This window comes from Puma concolor, chromosome E3 (genome assembly GCF_028749965.1).
Source record: "Puma concolor isolate L17-30 chromosome E3, mPumCon1.1.hap2, whole genome shotgun sequence".
Lineage (NCBI taxonomy): Eukaryota > Metazoa > Chordata > Mammalia > Carnivora > Felidae > Puma > Puma concolor.
Genome location: NC_141682.1, coordinates 26,063,387 through 26,087,580, shown reverse-complemented (window position 1 = coordinate 26,087,580; position 24,194 = coordinate 26,063,387). Strand labels below are relative to the sequence as shown.

The window sequence follows — 24,194 nt, the reverse complement described above, 5'->3', positions numbered from 1 at the left end:
ACCAACATTAAAAAAAACTTTAATTTAAAAATTAAAAGAAAAGAGAAAAGCCTAATTTAGAGAGGCAATAGTATTAGAAAATGATTTAGGATGAAGATGATAAACTACCACCCAGTAGGCTAAATCTAGTCCTGGTCTGGCCCTCACAATTTTTAGGAAAGAATTTGAATGAGTTATCAGAATGTAAAAATGGGTGATTTCTGCATTTCTGATTTCTCTTGAAAAATCAGGTGACCTAGCCTTCCTGGGCTCACATTATCAGAATGGCATGGTGCTTTGGGGCTGAAGAGGAGCTGCTTTCTTTAGGTGGAAAAAGAAATTTTCAGGGGCCTCACCCTCACCTTCACCTGTTAACTGTTCACATTTCAAAGCATCTGAGTTTGAGATTCTTGCTGGAAGGGACACGCTGTTGTCATCCATTCATGCATCCTGGGGTATTTATGTTCTTCACACAACATTCTGCCCTTACCTGCCATTGGGTCCGCACCTGGAGACAACACAAAAATCAACGGTGCACAACAACTGGAATCATTGTAGGACTCCTGGAGATCAAAGGTAGGGGCTTCAATGTATACACTGCCCATGTGCTCAGCGATGAACTCCCGAATGGCTGGAACCATTTTGTCAGGCCGCAAACATCGTAGGATTACCATCCTCTCCAATCCCTGAAGGAACTTCCACGATCCAGGGAATGTCTCCTCATGGGGCCAGGTGGAGTCATAGATAAGCTTCCACTCATCAGCATTTTGTTCTAAATGTTCCATCAGGCCTTTCAGTTTGGGCAATGCCGAGGCACGAACCACTTCCGCCCATGCCTTCTCGGACAGCCATTCAGGAACTGGGTTGGGGAAGGGGTTGTCCAGGGCAACACCTCCAGTTAGAAGGAAATACCAAACCTCCTCATTAATTTGCTTTTTCTCTTTCATGATGCCGATGGTGAGGAGGAGAGAGAAAAGTAGCTTGTCCTTCTCAAACAGAGAGCGGCAGACATTGTTGTAGATGCTGAGGGTAAAATGTTCGATGATGTACTCAATGCGACGGTCCAGTTCTTCACTTTTATTGCTATGAGCCAGGGAATGCACATAGAGGTTTATGAACCACGTCAGGGAGTACTGGTACATTGGCTCAATGTGGGCCAGGTCAGAGATACAGAAGAAGATGGTGGCAGAATGGATAGCCACTGGCTTGTAGCCCATCCGAGTCTGATCGATCTGTGTTTCTGTCACTGAAGCAATTTTCTGTTTCTCAGATATCTCCTCAGACAGCATTTTGGAGGAGGACAAAACTTTGATGGCAGTCTCATCCTCGAGGATGTTGCCCTCAGACAGGGAGAGGACTTCCAAGATCTTATCTTCAATTTCTTTTAGCTGTTTCTTGTTCTTGGCGCTTTCTACAATCAACTCATTCTTCTTCTCTTCCAGTTCTGGCTTCTCCTTGGCGGCCACAATGCCAAGGAGCTGATCCTGGAGACCTAAGGGTGTGATCATGAAGTTGAGCAGGCAGACTTTCACAGCCACTTCAGGGAGGTAATGTGGGTTCCTCAAATGGGTTGTGATATATAACTTAAAATCCCTGGAGTATTCAATGATGTTTTCACCCAGCCTCATGTACTCAACCCCTTGCTGCTTAAATGTGGACTTGAGCAAGATGGGTTCAATAAATGCATCCAGCTCCTCTCCAACATTTTCTAGCAGGACGGGGGTGCCAAACTGCAGGGCATTTTCCAACGTCCTCACATAGCTGGCATCTGAGAATTTGATGACGGAGAGCTTATTTGCTTTCTCCATATTCTTGATCCACTTATTGGCCTGCCCCTGAGGGTCAATCATTAAGGCCCAGCGTCTGGAATTGGACACAATGATGCCATTGTCAATGGAGAAGGAGTCAATGGGCAGCCCAGCAATCTGCCAGGCCCGGATTTTTACAGGATCTCCTAATGTGTTGCTGAGACTGAAGTCACTAGAGCCAGGGATGACCTTGTCCTTACACTGGGCCAACCACTGCTTCTGACACCTTGCCCGATAATCCACTGTAAAGGCCCCCAGGTAAGCCACAGTCCCTGAGGACAATAGCACATCCCCTGTTAGATTGGTATAACGGATCCCCAGCTGCCGGGTGGCTTCTGTCCATCTGTCCTTCTCTCCCCCAAGACCACTGATCAGCTTTTCTGCTCTGATCAGTTTCTGGGAGCAGATCTCAATGTTTTCCTCCAAGGTCCTTTTCTTGGTGTTCATCTCCTCAAAGTCAAGATTCAGGGCCTGGAGGCGGTCTTCCACCAGCTTCAGTTCTGCTCGCTTCTGGTTCAGTTTCTGCATCTGTGCGTCCAGCTTCCCCTCGGCCTCTCTCAGCCGCTCCCGTTTGGGAGCCACCACTTTGGCCACGCGATCATACACTTCCATGGCCCTCACCCACTTGCACAGACCTTCGCAGGCAGATGACACATTTTTAATGACAGCTGGCTGGAAATCTGGGTGATCGATGAACCTTTCCCGGATCCGCTTCATGATCGTTGGAGGGATGTTGTCTTTGTCATATGTCTTAAGACTCTCCAAGAATTTCAGATCTCCAAGAATCTTTCTTGAAACTCCCCAGTAATCCTCTATCATTTTACCTATTTGGAACAAGAAGTGGATATTGGACTATTATTAAGACATTCTGGCTGAGACTTCAAGATTTGCAATGGCTACTCATATTTGGGGAAAAAAATCCAAGGTCCTACCAAACATTTTTAGTGCAGGAAAATACTCTGTTTAATTACCATAATGATGGATATATGTCATTATATATTTGTCCAAATCCATAAAATGTACAATACCAAGTGTGAACTCTAATATAAACTATGGACTCAGGGTATTAATGATGTGTCAAAATAGGTTCATCAATTTTAACAAATGTACCACTCTGTTACAACAACAGGGGATGCTATGCATGTGTGTGGGTTAGGGGTATATGAGAAATCTCTGTACCCTTCTCTCAATTTTGCTGTGACCTTAAAATTGCTCTAAAAATATAAAATCTAAATTAAAAAAAAAAGAAAAATCTAAGTTTCTTACCATGGTCCAGGAGGCCCACTGAACTCATCTACCTCATCTTTGAGGCCTTGCTCCTTGGACTTTAGTCAGGCAGAACCTTCTTCAACTCCTCAAAGATCTTAAGTTACAGCCTTGACCTAGACTGTAAATAGCATCTGCTGGCTCTCAACCAGACTTCAGTTCAATTGTCACCTCCGCTGAGGGGCACCTGGGTGGCTCAATGGGTTAAATGTCAGACTTCAGCTAAGGCCATATCTCACGTTTCATGAGTTCGAGACTCGCATCAGGCTCTGTGCTGACAGCTCAGAGCATAGAGCCTACTTCGGATTCTGTGTCTCCCTCTCTCTCTGCCCCTCCCCTGTTTGCACTCTGTCTCTCTCTCCCTCAAAAATAAACATTAAAAACAATTTTTTTTAAAGTTACTTCCACTGAGAGCTTTCCCCAGATTTCTATCACTACACTGGGCTACTCTATCCCTCCCCCAGCATTTTCTTTCATCTCAGCTGCTGGAATGTCGATTCCCTTTACATCATTTATCCAACGTGTAATTTTAATGTTTTATTTATTTTTGAGAGACAGAGAGTGACAGAGTGGGGGAGGGGCAGAAAGAGGGAGACAGAGGATCTGAAATGGGCTCCATGCTGTGGGGCTCCCAATGTGGGGCTCAGACTCACAAACCATAAGGCCATGACCTAAGCTGAAGTCAGATGCGTAACTGACTGAACCACCCAGGTGCCTCTGAATACTCCTTTTGAAGACTGGGAGGTGGGCTAGATGGTACCCAATCAGTCCCTGTGAGTGAGTCTCAAGAGAAAGAGCAAGGGTGGGGAAGCAGCATGTAACTATAGAAAAGGCCATCCTTGCCCTGTCCAGAAACAAAGCAGGGCCCTTATTCTCCTCAGCACCCATCCTGCCAATGACTGAGTGAGTCTTGATCCCACCTGGGGCTGCATCCCTTTTGTTGACATGCTGGAAATGAGTTAGAAGCCCTTTTGGCTCACAGCATTGTAAACACTTGCCAACCGCAGGTTAATCAAAAAAAGTTATACTTGAGAAATCATATTAAGTACAATAGGTCAGATGTGTCCTGTTTCTTTTTTTTTTTTTTAATTTTTTTTTTCAACGTTTATTTATTTTTGGGACAGAGAGAGACAGAGCATGAACGGGGGAGGGGCAGAGAGAGAGGGAGACACAGAATCGGAAACAGGCTCCAGGCTCCGAGCCATCAGCCCAGAGCCTGACGCGGGGCTTGAACTCACGGACCGTGAGATCGTGACCTGGCTGAAGTCGGACGCTTAACCGACTGCGCCACCCAGGCGCCCCAGATGTGCCCTGTTTCTAATGCAAGCACAGTAACCAAACAAGTATTTCTCATGAAGGTTTTTGTCTGCATTCAGGAAAATGATCTGGTTCATTTAAATTCAAGGTACCCAAAATGAATTAAATGGTCTTATGCTCCGTCGTAATGTTCTGGCTAAAGTTGTGTGGGATAAATGAATAATACACACAATTCACTTCAATTTAAAAAAAAAAAAGAAAGGAGAATTGTGGGTCCTGTGCTGATCAAGTGATCCAAGAAGAGAATGAACTTTCGTGACTTTGGCCATACTTTGCATATCTTGGCAGTTCTCCACCCTGGCTGCACCTTAGATCACCTGGAAGCTGAATATATATATATATATATATATATATATACACACACACACACACACACACACACACACACACACACACACACACAGCTCAGTCTGTATCCAAGACCAGTGGAGTAAGAATCTCTAGGAATGCAGGCACGGGCTTCAGCATTCTTTACACTCCCTAGGTGGTTCTAGGGTGCAGACAGGGTGGAGAGGTGCTGGACTAGTTCATTCTTACTCAGTCAACTTATTACACCTCAGCTGTTTCCCTAAGGGATTCTCCTGTGAAGTCCACTTCCTGCCTGTCCATTCCTGATCACCTCTATCTTCTTCATGTGGTTTTTGGCCTGCCACCAATCAGGGAAGAAGAAATGTTAGTCAGTGGGAAGCAGAAGCCAGAGGCTCCTGAAAGAGGGATCAGGGATTTAGAACCTTTCAGAAGGAATGGAGGAAGATCAGGGCTGTTCCCAGGACAGGAGGATTCAAAAGGCAGAGAAATTACTAAGATGGGTTCTTAAAGTCCTTGTTTAGCTCTAAGACACTGTTCTTAATAATACAAAGTTCTACATGTAATTTGGATTTTAAGGAGGACAAATACTCACCTACTAATGCTTCTAGGTTTAATTATATGAGGAGCTTTCTTTCCTCCCTTATGCCCAAGTCTCTGATTCCTTGTCTTCCTCCCTTTGCCCCTTTGTCTCTGCCTTTAACTGTTTCTAGCTCTTCTTCTGTTCCCTCTGCCTTCCTCCCTCCTCACATCTCGCCCAGTTCATTATCTCTTTGTGCACATATGCATGCCTGAGCATGTGCGTGTGAGTCCAGGTGCCTATCTCTTTCCATCTCCCTGTATCTCGGTCTCATTCTCTGCGTTTCCTTCTCTGGTTTTCTCTCAGTTTCTCTCTTTCTCTAGCTCTTTCTGTTTCTCACCCTCACAACCACACACTACTCTGTGTCAGCCTTTTGTCTCTGCAGTCTTCATTTTTGTAATGATTTTCAGTCAGGGGCCTTGACTAAGCTCAGCTTTGCCTAAAGACGCCTGCCTTTTCCCTACTGATTGAGAGAAGTGAGGAAGGAGAGAGCTGTGTGGATGAGTATGCACCTCCTGGCACCTTTCTGATCTCTTCTGGGACTCCAGACCCTGCTTGCAGGCCTGGGGCAGTGGGTGGGGGCGTGGTACCCCTCCTGCCAGGGAAAACAGCCTGTGAAGGCTGCTGGGAGGGATGGGAGCTGAAGGGGTTTACCGCTGCCGCTGGAGTCTGGCTTCCTCTCTGGTTTTAGCCCTTTCATGACGCAGATGCTCTCCATGACCAGCTTGACAGGGCCGGGCGGGTTCTGCATGGACTTCACCAGTGAGATGTCTGCTGGGTTCAGGGTGTCCAGGGCAGCAAGTGCAGCCTCCAGTGCTGGCATGGCCTCTGCCAGGTCCCCCTCACATTCATTCTGTGGGCAGCACAGGGACAGAGAGGGATGAGTGCCTGGCACACCAGGCGCTCACCTCTTGGAGGAAGCTGGAAGAGGCTCTTCCTGCCCCTCCATGTCCTTCCAGGACGGTGCCCCCTCCTGGAGTTCTGCACAGGAGGGTGGCTCTAACTACTGAGTGGCAGCAGGCAGGCATCCATGGCTTTTCAGGGCTGTGGTTTTGATGCCTTGGACATTTGAGAATTCACCTGATTTGTGGTCTAAAAAAAAAAAAAAAAAAAAATCAAGCTTTGGATTCTAAACAAGTTCCCAAGAGATATATGCAGTGGGTAACTTCACACCCACTGATCAAGGATGGGTTGAGAAATGGAGTAAAGGATGAGGCCCAGGGGTTGAGTGACAGCTGGGAAGGGGATTAGGGCAAGCTTGGGGGAAAAATAGACAGGAGGGGTGGGGGAGGGTCAGGGATGGGGTGAGGTCCGGAATGTACTGTAGCTCAGAGATGAGGCAGGGGTAGAGTCAGGGATAAGGTGAAGCTTGGGGATAGGGTGGAGTTTAAGGCAATAGTTTAAGGATGAGGAATGGGAACAGAGATTAATCCAATGAAATATTATTCAGTCATAAAAAGGAATGAAGTATTGATTCATGTGACAACATGGAAAACATGCTAAGTGAAAGAAACCAGACACAAAATGCCACCTGCTATATGGCTCCATTTACATGAAATGTGCAAAAAAGGAATATCCATAGAGGCAGAAAGTGAGTTAGTGGTTGTCAAGGGCTGGGGGAGAGAGAGGAATGACGAGTGACTGGTAACAGGTTTAGGTTTCTTGTGGGGTGACAAAAATGTTCTAGAATTAATGGTGATAAGTGTATACCTCTGTGACTGTACTAAGCACCTCTGAATTGCATAACTTAAAAAGGTGGAGGGCACCTGGGTGGCTTAGTCAGTTAAGCATCCAACTCTTGGTTTCAGCTCAAGTCATAATTTCATGGTTCATGAGTTCAGGCCCCACATCAGGCTCTGTGATGACAGTGCAGAGCCTGCTTGGAATTTTCTCTCTCCCTCTCTCTCTGCCCTTCCCTACCCTCTCTGTCTCTATCTTTCAAAATAAATTTTAAAAAGGTAGCTATTAATGGTATGTGAATTAAATCTCAATTAAAAAAAATTTTTTTAATGTTTATTCATTTTTGAGCCGTCAGCACAGAGCCTGATACAGGGCTCCAACCCACAAACCATGAGATCATGATGTGAGCTGAAATCCGACGCTTAACTGAATGAGCCACCCAGGCGCCCCTCAATTTTTTTTTAAAGAAAGCTTAGCATTGTAAGATTTTAGAACTGGAAGGGACCTTATAGGCTATTTAGTAATCCAATTACCAAATAAACAAAAATAAAAACAAGGTCTCAGTAGGCAAAATGAGTTAGCCCCGGTCATGAAGCTCCAACTTTGGGACCCTGGTTCACACTCTGTGAATACTCTGTTGGTTGCCCTGCCCTACAAATGGTCACACAGCCACAGCTGAAATGAAGCTTCACAAGAGAACAACAATTCTCAGGCAAAGCAGCATGTGTTGAAGTCCATATCCCACAGGTGTATTGTAGGCAAACAAAATAAAGGTGGCATCACCTTCTTGCATGCACTTGTATGTATCTTCATGTGTGTATATCATGGATTTTTTATTTTAGGTTTTCTGATTTTTTTTTTTTAAATTTTTTTTTCAACGTTTATTTATTTTTGGGACAGAGAGAGACAGAGCATGAACGGGGGAGGGGCAGAGAGAGAGGGAGACACAGAATTGGAAACAGGCTCCAGGCTCTGAGCCATCAGCCCAGAGCCTGATGCGGGGCTCGAACTCACGGACCGCGAGATCGTGACCTGGTTGAAGTCGGACGCTTAACCGACTGCGCCACCCAGGCGCCCCTAGGTTTTCTGATTTTTAAATAAACTTGCATCAATGTTTTGTTTGGCTTTATTATACTAAAACAACACCCATGCCCTCCATGACCCACGTCAGATGTTCCCAATATCAAAATGAAATGCTCCGCTTCAGATGGCAAAAATGGCCCAGTCCCAGGGGTAACTCAGTTTGCTCCCTCTTCCATCCTAGGATAAGTGCCAGAGTGCAATGCAAGAGGAAAAGAACTGAAACCAAAGCCTGCTGTTTCTCATGGTCAGCTTCAGATAAAGTTGGTGGCAGAGGAGAACAAAGGTGTTGGCTCAGCCACAGCTTTGGATTCTTGGTGGAATTTCAATAATCCCAGGTTCCCACAGGTGCCACCAATAGTTCATGTTCCTTTCTTATCATGTGCCAGACAACCAGTGGCCTGCACATGCTTCTTGTCCTCCAGTGGCCCAGGAGCTCTGCTCCCTTTCCTAAGGAGCAAGGCCTGGGTACCAGCAAGCTTGTTTGTCAAGTGATGCAAAAAGGCTCTAATTATAAGACTGTGTGTACAGTGATTCTCAACGCTGGTTCTGCCTCAGAGTCACCGAAGAACATTTAAGGCCATCCTCAGGGTCAGGCCCCACGCCCCGAGATTCTGATTCATTCAATCTGGGCGAGGCCTTGGCACCGCCTTTTTAAAACTCCAGAGGTGATTCTGACACACAGCTCTGTTGAGAGACTCCAGCTTACACTCTCGAAACCGAAAACATGGCAGGAAGGAACAGACTTTGGTGCCCAAAGGGGGAATGGCTACTTGATGAGAGAACTTACTTAAAATGGTCACTGAAATGATTATATGACATTTTGAAAAAACAGGTGTGATAGGATGTTAAGGAAATAAATAAGCATGATGCAAATTGCAATTATGTTATGACTGCAATAATATAAAACTATCCATGTGTATAGACAGGGGCTAGAAGGAAACTTGGGAAATCAAAAAGATGTTAAAGCTGAGTTCTTAAATAATCTTTCATACGTGTTATTACTGTTACATCATTTGTTTCTATGATAAAAAACATTGATTAAAAATGACCCCAGTTGCTTAGCAATTCAAGGAGCAGCAGGGCCCTTTGAAAGGTATAAAGCACGGTACACTCTCAAGAAACACAATCAACTCTGCAGCAATTCTGGAATCAGTTATTATCCTCATTAGGGGGAAAAGAAATGATTCATTCACTTAAAAGAAATGACTGCTGTAAGTGAACTATTGTTCTTGGGAAGCAAGTATTTGGGCCTCTTTCTCTGCCAGTCTCCTCACTGTCCCTGGATAGATTCCACTTGCATGGCTGAGCCTCTCTGCTGCAGGGGCCACCACACTGGGGGCTTTCCCAGGTTACCTCCTTTCTAGGGGTGGGAGGAGATAGGAGGAAATTATAATCCTTGTATAGAGAGGGACTGTAGCTCTGAGAAGTTCAAGGAGGGGTTCTGGTCCTCAGGAAAACTCAGAGCAAGCACAGCATCTTCCTCCTTCCTGGGTACACCTCCTGACTCACCTCCAGGGTGTCATTTCCGACACTCAGGGATGACATGACAAAACATCAGACCTTACCCTTGACACTGAAACCCAAAGTAGCAGTTTACTGCCCAGGAATGGGTGTGGTGGGCCGTCTCCATGTCACCTCCCTCCCTCCTGCTCCAGCAAGTCCCTGTTTTCCCCTGACATTGTGGAGTAGAATCCAGTGATGGTACCCATATTTGGAAAGAGGCTGTCCTTTATTAAATAGGTAAATCCATGGGGTGCCTGGGTGGCGCAGTCGGTTAAGCGTCCGACTTCAGCCAGGTCACAATCTCGCGGTCCGTGAGTTCGAGCCCCGCGTCAGGCTCTGGGCTGATGGCTCAGAGCCTGGAGCCTGTTTCCGATTCTGTGTCTCCCTCTCTCTCTGCCCTTCCCCCGTTCATGCTCTGTCTCTCTCTGTCCCCCCAAAAATAAATAAACGTTGAAGAAAAAATTTAAAAAAACATAGGTAAATCCACTTGGTACAAGGTAAAGAACAGTTTTGGAGAATATGCACCACTAAACTCTGTGTGCTGGACATGTGCTACAAAATTTACCTGCTTTTCTCTTACTATCCTCACTTAATAGGCAAGAAAACTGAGGTTAGAAAAGGGACAGAAAAAATACTGAGCCTGATGTGCCCAATTATAATATTAAACCACGAAGGAACTGCAAATTCCTGTGCCTACAGGGGCCAGGCCCATGATGTGACTGTGGGAAGTGGGCTGGGTGGGGCTTTGGGGAACTGGAAGACACATGGGGCATCATCTATTCAATACTGCTGATGGGTGTAACCCAGAAATGCAGGTCCAATGTTGCCAGAATGCTTGATTTTTTTTCCCCAAGAAAAACTGAACATTCACAATTTTTACTTGAAATCTCCTAATTTTTAAAAGTTGAAGATTGCTTCAGACTTAAAAAAAATACTGTGTGTGTCACAGGGTAAATATACACTCCCAAATTCAGTCACTTGGTAGCCACATGACCTTGGACAGATCATTTAAGTTCCAGTACCATAATTTCCTTATATGTAAGCTGGGAATGGTATCATTTGCCTTGCAGGGCTGCTGCAATGATAAAAGGCAATGGTATATCAAGTATGAGAGAATACAGTCTCCATGAGGGAAGGGATTTTGTCTGTCTTGTTCACTCTTCACCCCCCACTGCCTGGAAAGGCACTAGCACACAGCAAGTGTTCAGTAAGTATTTGTTAAATGAAGGACTACAAGAAACCACCGTGGTGCTTAAGAGTAGTAGCTATTACTATCATCTTGTCACAGAATGGCAAAACACCTGCTGGATTATGGTTCCTGGTGGTCACCATCTTCTATGGTTCCAGTGGCCTCTTGTCTATGCCACTGGGACATGAATGAGCACACCTCTCTCACCCAGGGCCTTCACTGTGTGACTCTGAGATCAGGGATTGGATCTAAAGGAACCTATGAGAGGCCAGGTCTCAGGACTCACTGGAGAAAAGCCAGTCTATAACACCTGTCCTTTTCAAGAAGGTGCCCCATGATGTATTTAACCTAGAATCCAGACATAAGCTACTTCCTATTCAAGGTCTTTTATGAAGAATGGTCAAAAGGATTTTCTAATTCTGAATAGGGACAATTATCTTGAGCTAAGTGCCAACAGCGCTAAACCCACTAACTAGCTGTGCAACTCTGAGAAATCACTTCACCACTGAACTTCAATGTCATTAACTCTCAGATACTGATACCTGTCATTCCCAAGTCCAAGGCAGTTGTGACACTCAAATGGAATTGTGCAATTGAAAGGGCTGAGAAATATATAGCATCACATGAATGTTAATCAGATTTTCTTCTAATATCAGAATGTAGGTGAAGCCCTGCCCAGGGCTATTCTTTGATACAAGAATCACCTTCAAGTGGCATCTTCTAGGTTCAACATTCTGTTATTTGATAATGATTTATTCCACCCCTGTAACATACCAGGCACATCTGAGCAAAAGATGATGGAGGTGGAGGAGACAGGCAGAGGGACATCCAGTGCAATGGCCCTAGGGTGGGATTGTGCCTTTGCACTTATCCGAGGAATAGTTAGGACGCCAGAGTGGCCAGAGCAGAGTGAATGAAGGGAAGGTAATGAGATGAGGTTAGATCATGTTGGGTCTTGTAGGTCTTGACTCTGAGTGAGATGGAGAATATTCGGAAAACAGTAATGCTTCCTGGAGAGAGCCAGGTGTCACAAAGACTTGCTTCACCACTTACTAGCTGTGTGATGTATGAAAGTCAGTTGTCTTCTTCAGACCCCACTTTTCCCTGCAGGATGGGTCCGACCACATACACTGTGCAGGACTTTGTTAGGCTCTTGTGAGATCATGGATGAACCCAGAAAATGCTGGTTCCCTCCCTTTCCTCTTTGGCTTTTTATACCTTGATTCCTTGAGCAATGGCAGCAGCAGCGTTGGCTTCTTTTTCATCCGCCTGCACCAGAAGTTTCTTGGCATCAGCCTCTTTTGTCTCCTCTTCAATTTTCACCATCATCTTGGCGGTCTCCTCGGAGGTATGGATGAGCTGAGGCTGGAGAGCAGTCAGTTCTACTTGCATAACTGCCACCTAGCAAGAAGTGGGGGGGGGGGGGGCAGCGTCAGCTCTATCATCACTGAGAATGGCATGGTTGGCAAGAGTTGAAACCATTCTCCAACCTATGATATATGCAGAAAATACTAATGATTTTAACATGGTCCTGGGTATGTATTTGTTGGCTGGAGTCTCTCTCTTTGATCTTTCAATACTTAGTTACTGAATTCATACTATGTACTGTAAATTATCAAGTACAGGTGCTAGGCACTAGACATAAAATGGTAAACTTAAAATTTTTTTAAAAGGTACAGTTTCCTCCTGTGCTCTTGAACCTACATTTCAGTGTTGGGGGCAGGAAGAGATAAAACAGAAGCAAGTTAGAAAAAAAAAACAAACTCCTACTTTTTTTTTTTAGTCTGTGAAGGAAGCATACATGAGATACCTAGGGTAGAAGAAACTTTCAAGGTCATTTTTTCCAAGAGTCAATGCCTTCTAGAGCATTCCTGTCAAGTAGTTTTCTGACCTCCGTTTGAGTTCCTCTAATGGTGGAGGGCTCACTCCCTCTCAGGACATTTGTGCCATTTTTCACCTACTGGCCCTGATTCTACCTTCTAAGGCAGCTCAGATGCATATCTGAGGAAGGTTTCATAATCCTGCTACCACAAGCATGTGGGAGAAGCACAGCATGCTAGCCTGATTAGGAGCACAGGTTCTGGAATCATGCAGAACAGGGTTTCAGTTTTGGCCTGACTGTTCACACTGGCTAGTCACGAGCCTGCATGTGTGATTTTGGCAAGTCTCCTGGTCTCTCTGCATCGTGGTTTCTTTGTGTGTAACATGGAAATGGTAACAGTACTTTCCTCATACACAGCACCGTCATATGGAAGGGCTCAAGGAATGTTAACTGGCACCATCATTCTCTTTTCTGGTCTAGACTGCCTTGCTGCTCCTCTAACAACATGGTTTGCTCACCCTTGCCTGGACAGAATCCAATTTTCAAAACCTCTCTAAGAGCCAGGGACCCCCAGGAACAGAACGAGGGAGGCCACCTCTGCTGTTCTCCCCCATCCTTGGTCGTAGTGCTGGTGGGTTTGCTGTACTCAGCGGCAGGTCAACCTACTGCGAACCTCAATTAGCTCAGTTCTTTATTGGTGCTGAAAATCCATCCATTTATACAGCTCTCATTTTAGATGGTTTTTCAAGTGGCTCCAAGCACAAATTAATTACTAATTCATATGCCAGGTATTTTGCTATGGGCTGCACTTGTGTTAGCCCATTTAACCTTTGTAATAGCCCTATGATGTGAAAACTATTATCCCCCCTCAGATCAAACTGAGGCTCCAAGGGGTGAAATAATGCATTCAGGGTTCATCCATGATGAACAAGATATCAAGATCTTAAAGAAAGACAGAATCTCCGAGGGCTGGGTTTAGGCTGAGGCAAGCAAGGTAAAGCTCTACAAGAAGAGGTGCAGATGCTGTCCTTATGTAGTGACCTCCTGAATTCTGCACCTGAACAAGTGCCTCACTGTACCCACCTAAGCCTGGACCTCTTTGTCTCTCTTCTACTTTGGCAGTGCTCACCTGTGAAGATGCAAATTCTAGTTTCTGCAGACCTGTCAGGTAACGGTTCCTCATCATCTCAACCTCGTGTCTCTTGGTATTCAGGAGCGTCTTGAAGGTTAGGATCAGTTCGAGGTAGGAAGTGGGGGTGACGTAGTTGTGTCTGCGAAGTGTGTTATAGTAATCAAGTGACAGGTCCTTCACACTTTCCTGGAAATATTTGCACATGGAGATGACCCTACCAAGGACACAAGGATGGTTAGGCAGGCCCAACGTCCTCTAGAGAGACCTACCACAGCTTTGGCTACAGATGTGAGGATGTGAGAAGGTACACACTGACTTTCGCCTGCTAGAGTCCCAAATTCTCAGAGACAGGCCAACAGAGCTGCAAGAAGGTTTGGAGAGATATATATTCCTACTAGAATGATTTTTGAGCAAGTAATTTCTATTTCTGGTCACTTTGGGGAATCACCAGAGCTTTGAGTAAGAGTTCTTAATCTTAGGTAGTCTGGTGAAGCCTCTGGATTTTGTAGAATGATAGTCTCAAAATCATAAAAAAATACATAAAATTACAAAAGGAACCAATTATGTTGAAATCATTTTCAAAATATTGATTTTTTTTTTTTTTACCGTTTTTCAGTTTTGAGAGAGAGAGACAGAGCATGAGTGGGGTAGGGGCAGAAAGAGAGGGAGACACAGAATCTGAAGCAGGCTCCAGGCTCTGAGCTGTCAGCACAGAGCCTGATGCGGGGCTCAAACTCACAAACCATGAGATCATGACCTGAGCCGAAGTCAGACGTTTAACCAATTGAGCCACCCAGACGCCCCCATTTTCAAAATATTTTAAAAAACAAATTTGCGATATATCAGTGGTCAGCAAACTTTTTCTGGAAAGGGCCAAATAGTAAAAATCAACGGGTCACATGGTTGAGTAGTGGTAACTACTCAACTCTGCTGCTGTTGTGTGGGGAAAAAAATGGCATGGCTGAGTTCCAACAAAACTTGATTTATAAAAACAGGCTGTAGACTGGACTTGGTCAGTGGATCATGGCTTGCTGACTCTGCATTAAATAATAAGATGAGGCAACAGGTCTGAAAACTACCACAACTTTGAAGGAAATGATACACTAATGCATCTGTGAAGACTGAATGTGTTATTTAAAACACACACACACAACTGGGACTCCGACTGGTAACAAGTCCTGCTAATCCTACTGGGGTTTACTGCCTACATTCATCATTTACGGAAATGCAAAATACCAGTTGGATGTCAATGAAAATGAACATATAATTTTTCTCCATTCACATTAACTGACCCTCTGAATTCTATCCCTGAGCCCATGGACCCAAGTTAAGGGTCTTGTGGCCTAGAGAATAAAGTTCAAAGTTCTTAAGGAGGAATTTATAGGCATCAATACTCTGATCCCTACCTACTTTTTCATTTTCCATTCATTCATTTACTAAATAGCCATTGAATTATTATGTACCAGGAACCCGCTAGGCACTAAGGATATAGAGTCAGACAAGGCAGATAATGTGACTATTGCCTTCATATGGGGCACCCAGGTGGACAACATTCTCATCTCTTCCCTTACTCTAGCCAAAATTAAGGGCATTTTGGGGTTGTTTTTTGTATATCTGTGCTTTATACATAAAAGAGTAATTTTTTTTTCACTCTCAAAACAACCGGTTTTCATCCCTTTGGTAGCAATGTCATCCCTACCGAGAATGCATGCTCTAAAATGATTGAAATAGCTATATCATTAGAGCAAGGTTCTCATAGCTATGACAACAGTGCATCCCCAGGACAATTCTGAACAATGAAATTTCATTCTTTTTCAGCAAAGGTGTTTTATTAAATATCTAAATAAATGTGATTTTCTCTTTTTAAATCTTTTTTTTTAATTTTTAATTTTTAGAGAGAGAGGGAGAAAGAGTAGGGGAGAGGGAGAGAGAGAGAATCTTAAGCAGGCTCCATGCTCAGCATGGAGCCCAAAGTAGGGCTCAATCCTACAACCCTGGGATCATAACCTAAGCCAAATTCAAGAGTTGGATGCCCAACCAACTGAGCCACACAGGGGCCCCTAAATGGGATTTTCTATATATAAATCAAGAAATCACAAAACAATAGTAACAATACAGCCAATATCTGGATTTTCAATTTGGAATATTTGGTTGGGGTACTAAAATGCAGCTAATGCTTACTCTATCCGAATATTGTCATCAAGCTCCACATCTTCCAGAAATTTGTTGGCTACCAACTCCAGGGCATCTGTGGGCCAGGACTGGAACCAATCAATCGTACAACAATTGATCAGTGAAGGGAACATCCGCAGGCGGTTCCGGAAGGCGTCCCCAATTGGGCTCATGGCTAATGAAAAGCAGACTTGGTTAGTTTCCTTCCTCCAAGGCAAAGAGGCAGGCAGGTTTTTCCAAGGATTCTGGTGGGTAAGGGGTTGGTTTCCTGTTGGTACTCCAGGGGTATAATGGGAATAGTCACAATGAGTGCCTGAGAAGCACAGCAGAATCATCGGATACTTCCATGCAACTTTGTGATGGGAATTTAGTATATTATAATAGACTTCTGACTGGCCTCCCATACCTATTGTTCTCCTTTCCAGATCTTTTGCATCACTTAGCCATCATGGTTTATGCCCTTTGATCCTCTTTCTCTATTTGTGCTGACTCAGATATAAGGGAATCATGGATGACCCATACACAGTTATTTACGGAAGTTGAGTGGGGCCATCGGCTTGTTTCTGACCCCATCTCCATCCAAGCACAAATTTTGGATAAATTCCATTCATTTTTTATTTGGTTTCAGTGTGGTAGGAGGAAACATGATGCACAGGTGGGAAGTGTGAGGAGGTCATTGTAGGTGAAGAACAGAGAGAGAAGGGGGAGCTTGGTTTGAGAGGACAGTAGAAAGGATACAGGGGACAGTATGGCAGGTGGCCTTATAAATCCATAGATTAGGAATTTTGGTGTTTATCCTGATAGAAAGCATTTTAAGTGTTTTAATGTGTGTGTGTGTGTGTGTGTGTGTGTGTGTGTGTATGTGTACACAATGTTCATATTTGCAGTACATGGGAAAAAACCCATTCTGGGTCAGTGGAATAGAAAGGTTTGGAATGGACAAGAGTGCACATAGAATAGTTAGAAGGTTGCAGAGATGAGGCTGGGCAAGATGCTGGCAGTTTAGCTAGTGCAAACGTAGTGGAGATGGAGATAAATGGGTGGATATGAGAGAGACCAAGGAGGTAAAAATTGACAGGACATGGTAACGCGAGAGAAAAGTATTAAATAGAATGCCTCGGTTTCTGGATAGATTGGGGATGTCATTCACAGAGAGAACTCCAGATGTGAGGCTACCAGGGTAATGCACTAAAAGGAAGGAAAAGGTTCAGAGAAGAATTCAGAGAATTGAGAAGAGTGAAACAGGTTTAAAATAGTTGTTCAAGGAAGGGTAAGTTTCCACAGAAATTCAGCCATAAAGCCCTGGGTGAGTGCCATGGCTGGATCAATCCTCAGACCACTGTAAGAGGACCAAATTTGCACAGGAGACCCCGAAACACCCCGAGGAAAAGGGCAAAGTGAGTTTACTTCTTCTTACCAAGGACAATGTGAAGGTTCTTTTTCACCCTCTCAATAAAGAAGTTATACAGCGAAAGAGGAGTGACTTCGATCTTCTCGCCTTCTGTCCTAGCTGCCATTTGCATCTTCTCTACAAGGTCAGCCTTTTCGTCAGCCAGGAAGATGTTGGGCACATCTCCTGTGTTCAGAAGCATGTTGATGTCCTCGACGAATGATTCATCCTTGATCTGGTTATCAGCAAAGAGGAATACGGTACTTTTGGTGGCCACTCCGACCTGCAGCATGATCTTCTTCAGGTCCTCCCGCCAGTCGTGGGTTGAGTAGTTCTTGGTGATCTCGATCTGATAAAGCTCGTATGAGTTCATGAATGTGGACAGTTTGCTGGCACTCTGCCTCCCACTGCCCCCAATGCCCACCAGAAGCAAGTGGCCTTTGTCCTGTTTCAGGACCCTACAGATCCTGGAGATGTGCTCAATGGCAAACCTGAACATGACCAAGGACATGGGGGCCTTGCTGATGTTGTTGAACTCTTCTAGGTAGTACTCCATGACCACCGTGAGCTGTTTCAAGTCAGTGATCTCATCATAGATTTTTGGGTCACTTTCTGGCTTAAAGAAATCTCCAAAGAAGAGGCTACGGATATTATCATCGACAATCTTTCCATTGGGTGACAGGTGAATGAGGACCTGTGGGAAAGGTAAATCTCAGCCAGGCATTCAGCCAGTGGCCCAACCAAGATGACGGTGTGAGGTACAGAGGGAGGGAACAAGAGATATGAGTGGTTCCTCTGAGCATATTCTCCAAAGTCAGCGTTCTTTAATAGTTTTTTAAAAACATAATAGATGGATCTGCTGGTTGTAAAGACTTTAATGAAAGGACATTAGAGAAAAAAGCATGAAAGTGAGAGTCAATCTGTTTGCCAAATGGCTAAAATGTTGGTGGTCAGATTGTGAGATCCCAGTGGTAGGTGAAGGATGGCACCATTTTTTCAATAAACTTGCTCCTTCACCAAAGAGAGGTACAGGTGCTACCCCTGATCCCCACTCTGTGGCTAGAGTGGGAATGTTCTAGGTGCTTTCTCTTCCTGATATTAGAACCTGACAGTGCTACAGCACTTGGCCTCTAGATACAACATGAAACAGTCACAATTTTTCTGTGGAGAAATCACAGCTTCTTAAAAATAGAGGTAAAACTAGACTATGTAAACACATAGGCTTAAAAACAACTTTTCTTACATCAAAAGGGAAAAGAGAAAATATTTACAAATGGGAAACTATGATAGTCTTCTACCTGAAGATCAAGTAGGATGTTGATCAAACCATAAAAATTTCACGGTTCATTTCTCAACTCACAAATTAATTAACCTTAAAAATGTATTTTAAGTTAATTATAAACAATTACATCAGATCATAAACCACTTTGAATGGATCCAAACGTATATGTTATCAGGGAAGTGAAGCAAAATTGGGCCAAATATAATATCACCAAATCAGGTGACTAGTTGACTCAATCCCATCTCCTGAGATTCAGAGAGCAGAGCTGAGTCTCCATGAGGAAGGAAACCTGAAATCTGAGACTAACATAGTCAAATATTTGGGGCCATTTCTGAGGCCAAATGCTCAGAGGGTCTGGCTTACCTTCTCCACAGTCTGCTTGAAGCAGTTGGATGTGGTTTCCTTCACCATGTTGAAGAAGACCTGTCTGTCCTCATCGTCGATCAGTCGGTCACAGAAGACCCGATAAACCTCATGAATCCAAAGCCGGATAAATTTTTCTATATCCTGAAAATCCAGAGTTAATTATTTGAGTGGTACCTGAGGTGGTATTTCTTAGTTTCTAAATCCTGGGGTTGGCTGAGTATTAAACAAGATAATGCTTATAAAATACTTAGCACAATGCCTAGCATAAATAAAAGCTTAATAAAAGTTAGCAATTACTATTATCACTATTGATTCCATGTAGCCAAGGATATTGCTGAATGAACTGGATAAGAGAAATGATAGTGTCTGACCTGCAGGTGGGTGTGAGGGCAGAGCAGTACCCCTTGGATAACCCGTGAAAAGTCCCGCAGGTTAAAGACGTAATGTGACTTAGAGGGAGTTGGCAAGAAATTCTCCACCGCAGCTTTATAAATTGTCATAGTAGCTTGTACCAGCATCTTTCCATACCTTAGGAGGAAGGGGAAGGCAAATCCATCAAAGAGGGGCTAAAACTGAGGAAGGATCCCAGGCCAATATTGTGGAAGACACAGGAATCTCTTACCTTAAGAACATCACGTCAAACCCTTTCCCAAAGTGCCAGTCAGCAATTGAACTGAAAATCTTGATTAAAATGTCATCCTCAAAGGCGTTGATGGAAACAATATTCAGATGGCGAGTGAATCGTCCTGGAAAACACACAGACTCACACCTACCTCCTGGGCCTTGTGATCCTGGGATATGGAAGAGTAGGTTTTCTGCTGATTTCATGTTCTAGAGCTGTGTTGTCCAATATGGTAACCTCTAACCACATGTGGCTATTTAAACTTAATTAATATTAATATTAAATAACATTAAAAAAATAATTTCCTTAGCCTCACTAGCCACATTTCTAACATCTGGCTAGTGGCTGTTGTATTGCACAATGCAAATGCAGAACATCTCCATGATTGCAGAAATTCTATTAACAGCACTAATGTTCACGATTGCTTTTAAAAGTGAAGGCAACATGTGATCATTGTAAAATAGTCAATTCAGAAATACTTTTATAGAAAGTGAGCATCATCTTTGGCTTACCTCCATTCTTTCCCCAATTAACCACTATCAATGTGGTATCCTTACATATCTATCTATATTATGCCTGTCTAATGTTAGATATCTATATATTCATGTCTATATATTAGCTTTATTGAGATATAATTTACATACTATCCAATTCAACTACGTATACAATTCAATCATTTCTTAGTATTATAGTTGTGCAACCAATACCACAATCAATTTCAGAACATTTTAATCACCTCAAAAAGAAATCTTGTAACCATTAGCAGTCACTCCCCATTTCCTTGGAGTCCTTGGCAATGAATAGCCTATTTTTCGTTTCTCTAAATTTGCCTGCATGTCTTTTTTAAAAAAGCATTTGATTATACAAAATAAAACACAGATACAGAAAACCATACAAAAACAAATATAAAGTTTAGTGGATCATCATAAGATCAATATTCATACATCTACCATCCAAGTCAAAAAACAAAGCTTTGCTTACCTTCCACAGGTGCCCCTCTGCATATCCCATCTCAATCTTAGCTCTCTGTCTCTTTCCAAAGATTACTATCTTGACTTTTATAGTAATTTGCTTTGCTGTCTTGATTTATGTCTTTTATCACCCAAGTGTTCATTTCTACACAGCACAGTTTAATCTTCCCAATTAAAAAAAAAACTTGATTATGTCTGATAAATCTCTTTTAATCCATAGATTCCCCTTATATTTCTTTCATCTTTTGCCAGATGAGTATGAGGGCTGTTTGATGTGTAGCTTCACAGTCAGAATTTTGCTGACTGTATACTCATGGTGAGTTAATTCTGTTCCTCTGTCCTTTGTATTTCATACTAATTTGCAGCTGGATCCAGAGACTTGATCAGATTCAGATTACATCTCTGACCAGATGGTAGGTGGTGGTATATGCTTTCATCAGAGACATGATGTCTCTCCTTTTGTGATGATGGTAGCTACTGATGCTCAATTGGCTAGATCTATTAATTTATTGGGGATTGTAAAATGGTGATAACTCTGATTCTATCATTTCTTTTTCATTTATTAGTTGGAATATTTTTGTAAAGAGATACTTCCCTCATCTAGGATTTGCTCATACTGTGGTACATTTCATATAAGAAAGTCAAGATAAATGTTTGATTACTTCCATTTATTTATCAGTTTTTAAGATAATAAATTGGTTCCTTACCATCCCATGAAAATGGCCAATTATCATTTTTATTATAGACTTGTGGATTTAAATATATTTTGATAAATTTCAATCCATTAAAATTGCTATCATTGTTGAAGCTCAAATTTTCCCATCTTTGGCCAGTGAGAGCCTGCTTATGTTGACAACTGAGTCCTTTTGACACGACCATTTAAACTTTGAGAGCTTTCTCGTTATCTGGTATATCAAGAAGTTAAAAGCTCATTTTGTATTTTCTGCCCCAGATATGCAATAAGCCATTTCTCAAGAAGCTCTGGTTTCTTTCAGCAGGAAGTTGGATTTCAAAACAATCTGGGTGGTAGGCATGCTCATTGTTAGTGAGTTGGCTATTATTTCCTAGACCTAGTACATCAATGGACATCATGAGTTATTACTACTGATATTTCTAATTTAGGACTACAGGGTTTTCACTTAATTTCATCTATATTACATCTTGGTATTTCATACTGACACTTCTGATTCTCAAGGACACAAGGGTCAGTAGAAATAAAAAATTCCTGGGTGCCTGGGTAGCACAGTTCATTAAGCATCCAACTCTTGATCTTGGCTCAGGTCATGATCTCACAGTTCGTGAGTTTGAGCCCCACCTTGGGCTCTGTGCTGATTACATGGAGCCTGCTTGGGATTCTGTCTCTCCTTCTCTCTGCTCCTCCCTTGCTTGTGCTCTCTCTCTCTCAAAGAAAATAAATTTACTTAAAAAAATAAAATAGAAAATTCCACAATAACTCATTTGTATAATCCTACTTTATACAAATCTCTCAGAATAAGAATATACTTACTACCAATTATGATAACTGAAAACGATTTGAAACTTTTTGTATTTGTTATCCTCATCCCCCCTCCATTTTCAATTGTTCTGTGTCTACAACACTGGGTCTTACAGCCTTTACATATTATAATCTCTCCCATGTAGTCTTAGTCCAACAAATAACCATATATTTAAAGCTTATGACCAGTTGTGATATCTATTTATTTTCAGTCATTTTGATCGTGTGAAACTCATTTTCTAGTAGGTTCCCAAGAAAGTGCCTGTGGAAATAAGTCTGAGTTCTTGCATGCTGATAACAGTTTTCCTTTTATATGTCAAGGTCAGCTTTGCTGGCTATAAAATCCTTGCTTCTCATTTTATTTCCTTGAGTATCTTAAAAATGTTACTTCATTTTCTTGTGGCATAAAGCATTGTGGTAGAATAGTTTTAAGATGATCTAATTTTATTTTTCTTTTAAGTCACGTGCTCTTTTGTGCCTAGATGTCTAAAAGAATTTTTCCTTTTCTATAAAGTCCAGCAATTTTACTAGTGCATGTCTTGGTAGTGGTCATTTTTGAGTCTGTATTCTTAGGTACACAATGTGCCAAATACGATTATCCTGTCCATTTTCCTTATGGAAAATTTTACAGATGAGAAAGCTAAATGCCAGAGGGGAGAGCAAGGTCAAAGAATCTTAAGTCTGGAAATGGTATTAAGATTCTTAAGCAAGGATGTATCTCAGAATTAAATGCAGATCCTTGATGAATCCAGTTACACCAGAAGCAAAATGTATTCCTAAACTGTTGGATGATGGGAGGAACTCTTACTTGTTTTGTTTGTTTGTTTATTATTATTTTGCTTAGGCCACTTTGGGTTAGTTGTTCTATCTCCGGCAATCTGAAGAATTGTAACAAACACAACAGGTGAATCTTTTACCACCCCTGGTTGAACCTCTGATCTAGTCTCCCTCCTGGCACCCATGCTGGCCACACTGAACTCTCCTTTTCACAGGAGACTCTCTGTTTCTCCAGGGCCTAGCCAAAGACTTTCACATTCTCTTTCCACATTCATGTCCTATTTCACACAACTTCCAACATGAAGACTTCAAATTCCACTCCCTGGAGCTAGCCCAACCCCCTCTGGCTATAGCCTAAACATACTTTTCTCTACCTTCCATCAGGACAGAGTGTCCTGTACCAACTCTCCATCCATGAAGGTGGTCTGGTTCTGCTGGAGGATGAAGAGGAATGAAGTTTCTTTGTCACGTACCAGTAATGTCATTCCTTCCTCCCCCAGGGGGGCCCATGGCAGTCACAAGCAGCACATCCACGAAGTCCAGCCTGTTTGTGTCCTTCTTGTCAAACCAGTAACCATGGTCAATCCACTGCCTCAAGAGCTCAATGGGGGGCTGGGCCCCATACACTTCTTTGGCTGGCATGTTGAGGTCATCTGGGGAAAGAAGCCACACATTCTAAGTCTAGGGGAGACAACAGATAACTATTCCCTCCATGGGAGAGGAGTCCCCTCTCCACTAGTTGTCCCCTCTCCACTCCAGGAAGAGCTCAGCCAGTGGACATACTGACCATATGGAAAGAAAATTTCTGGGCTCTCCTGCCTCATTGAGATCTCTGCCCATTGTGACATTAAGGATGCATGGATTGGCATCAACAAACAGGCATTTAATTTTTTCCCATTCCATCAACCACACTATATTGAATGTCTACTATGTGTTAGACACTGTTAAGTTCTGGGGATATGATGGTGAGGAAGACAATCATACTCCCAGCCAACAGTGTGTATAATTTTACTGGCAGGTAACAATTGAACCTCAATGGGAGAAAGGTTTTAAGCAAGGGTTTTTGAGGAGCAAAACCAAAATGGCAAGAAAAGATAGTGACTTTCTCAAGGGCAAGGGTTGATTTTCCTCAAAAGCATATTGTGTGACCTAGTCACTGCACATAGAAGACACTCAATAGAATGAAAGCCTTTTAATTTTTCTCTAATGAACACTAACTGAATGCCCAGTTTATGTCACATAACATTTTAGTAGTTTTATACACACTATCTCACCTAATCCAAATGATGACTTTATAAGGAAGATAGTATTACCTTTATGTTAGAGGTGAGGACCTGAGGGTCACAAAAGTTAAGTCACAATATGCCTAGGGTTAGAAAGTGAGATTTGAACCTAGATCTGTTTGCTGCAAAGCTTAAATTGTTTCCGGATAGGAGGGTCTGGGTGGCTCAGTC

The 24,194-nt window shown here is 43.0% G+C and overlaps 1 protein-coding gene across 3 annotated transcripts in view; it reads right to left on the bottom strand.

Annotated features, from left to right (window-relative positions):
* The window catches only part of DNAH3 (dynein axonemal heavy chain 3), a 170,910-nt gene that overhangs the window by 23,894 nt on the left and 122,822 nt on the right, over nt 1-24,194 (bottom strand). For all 3 annotated transcript variants that reach the window (XR_015245692.1, XM_086692831.1, XM_086692832.1), the window contains 10 exons: nt 23,214-23,393; nt 19,498-19,621; nt 19,247-19,403; nt 18,873-19,016; nt 17,255-17,921; nt 15,847-16,012; nt 13,663-13,879; nt 11,930-12,112; nt 5,911-6,109; nt 470-2,611 (listed from right to left, as the gene is read on the bottom strand). Coding sequence is in view for 2 of the 3 variants with exons in the window: in XM_086692831.1 (XP_086548957.1) it covers nt 470-2,611; nt 5,911-6,109; nt 11,930-12,112; nt 13,663-13,879; nt 15,847-16,012; nt 17,255-17,921; nt 18,873-19,016; nt 19,247-19,403; nt 19,498-19,621; nt 23,214-23,393 (4,179 nt within the window). In the remaining variant the exon portion in view is untranslated. The remainder of the gene's footprint in view (nt 1-469; nt 2,612-5,910; nt 6,110-11,929; nt 12,113-13,662; nt 13,880-15,846; nt 16,013-17,254; nt 17,922-18,872; nt 19,017-19,246; nt 19,404-19,497; nt 19,622-23,213; nt 23,394-24,194) is intronic.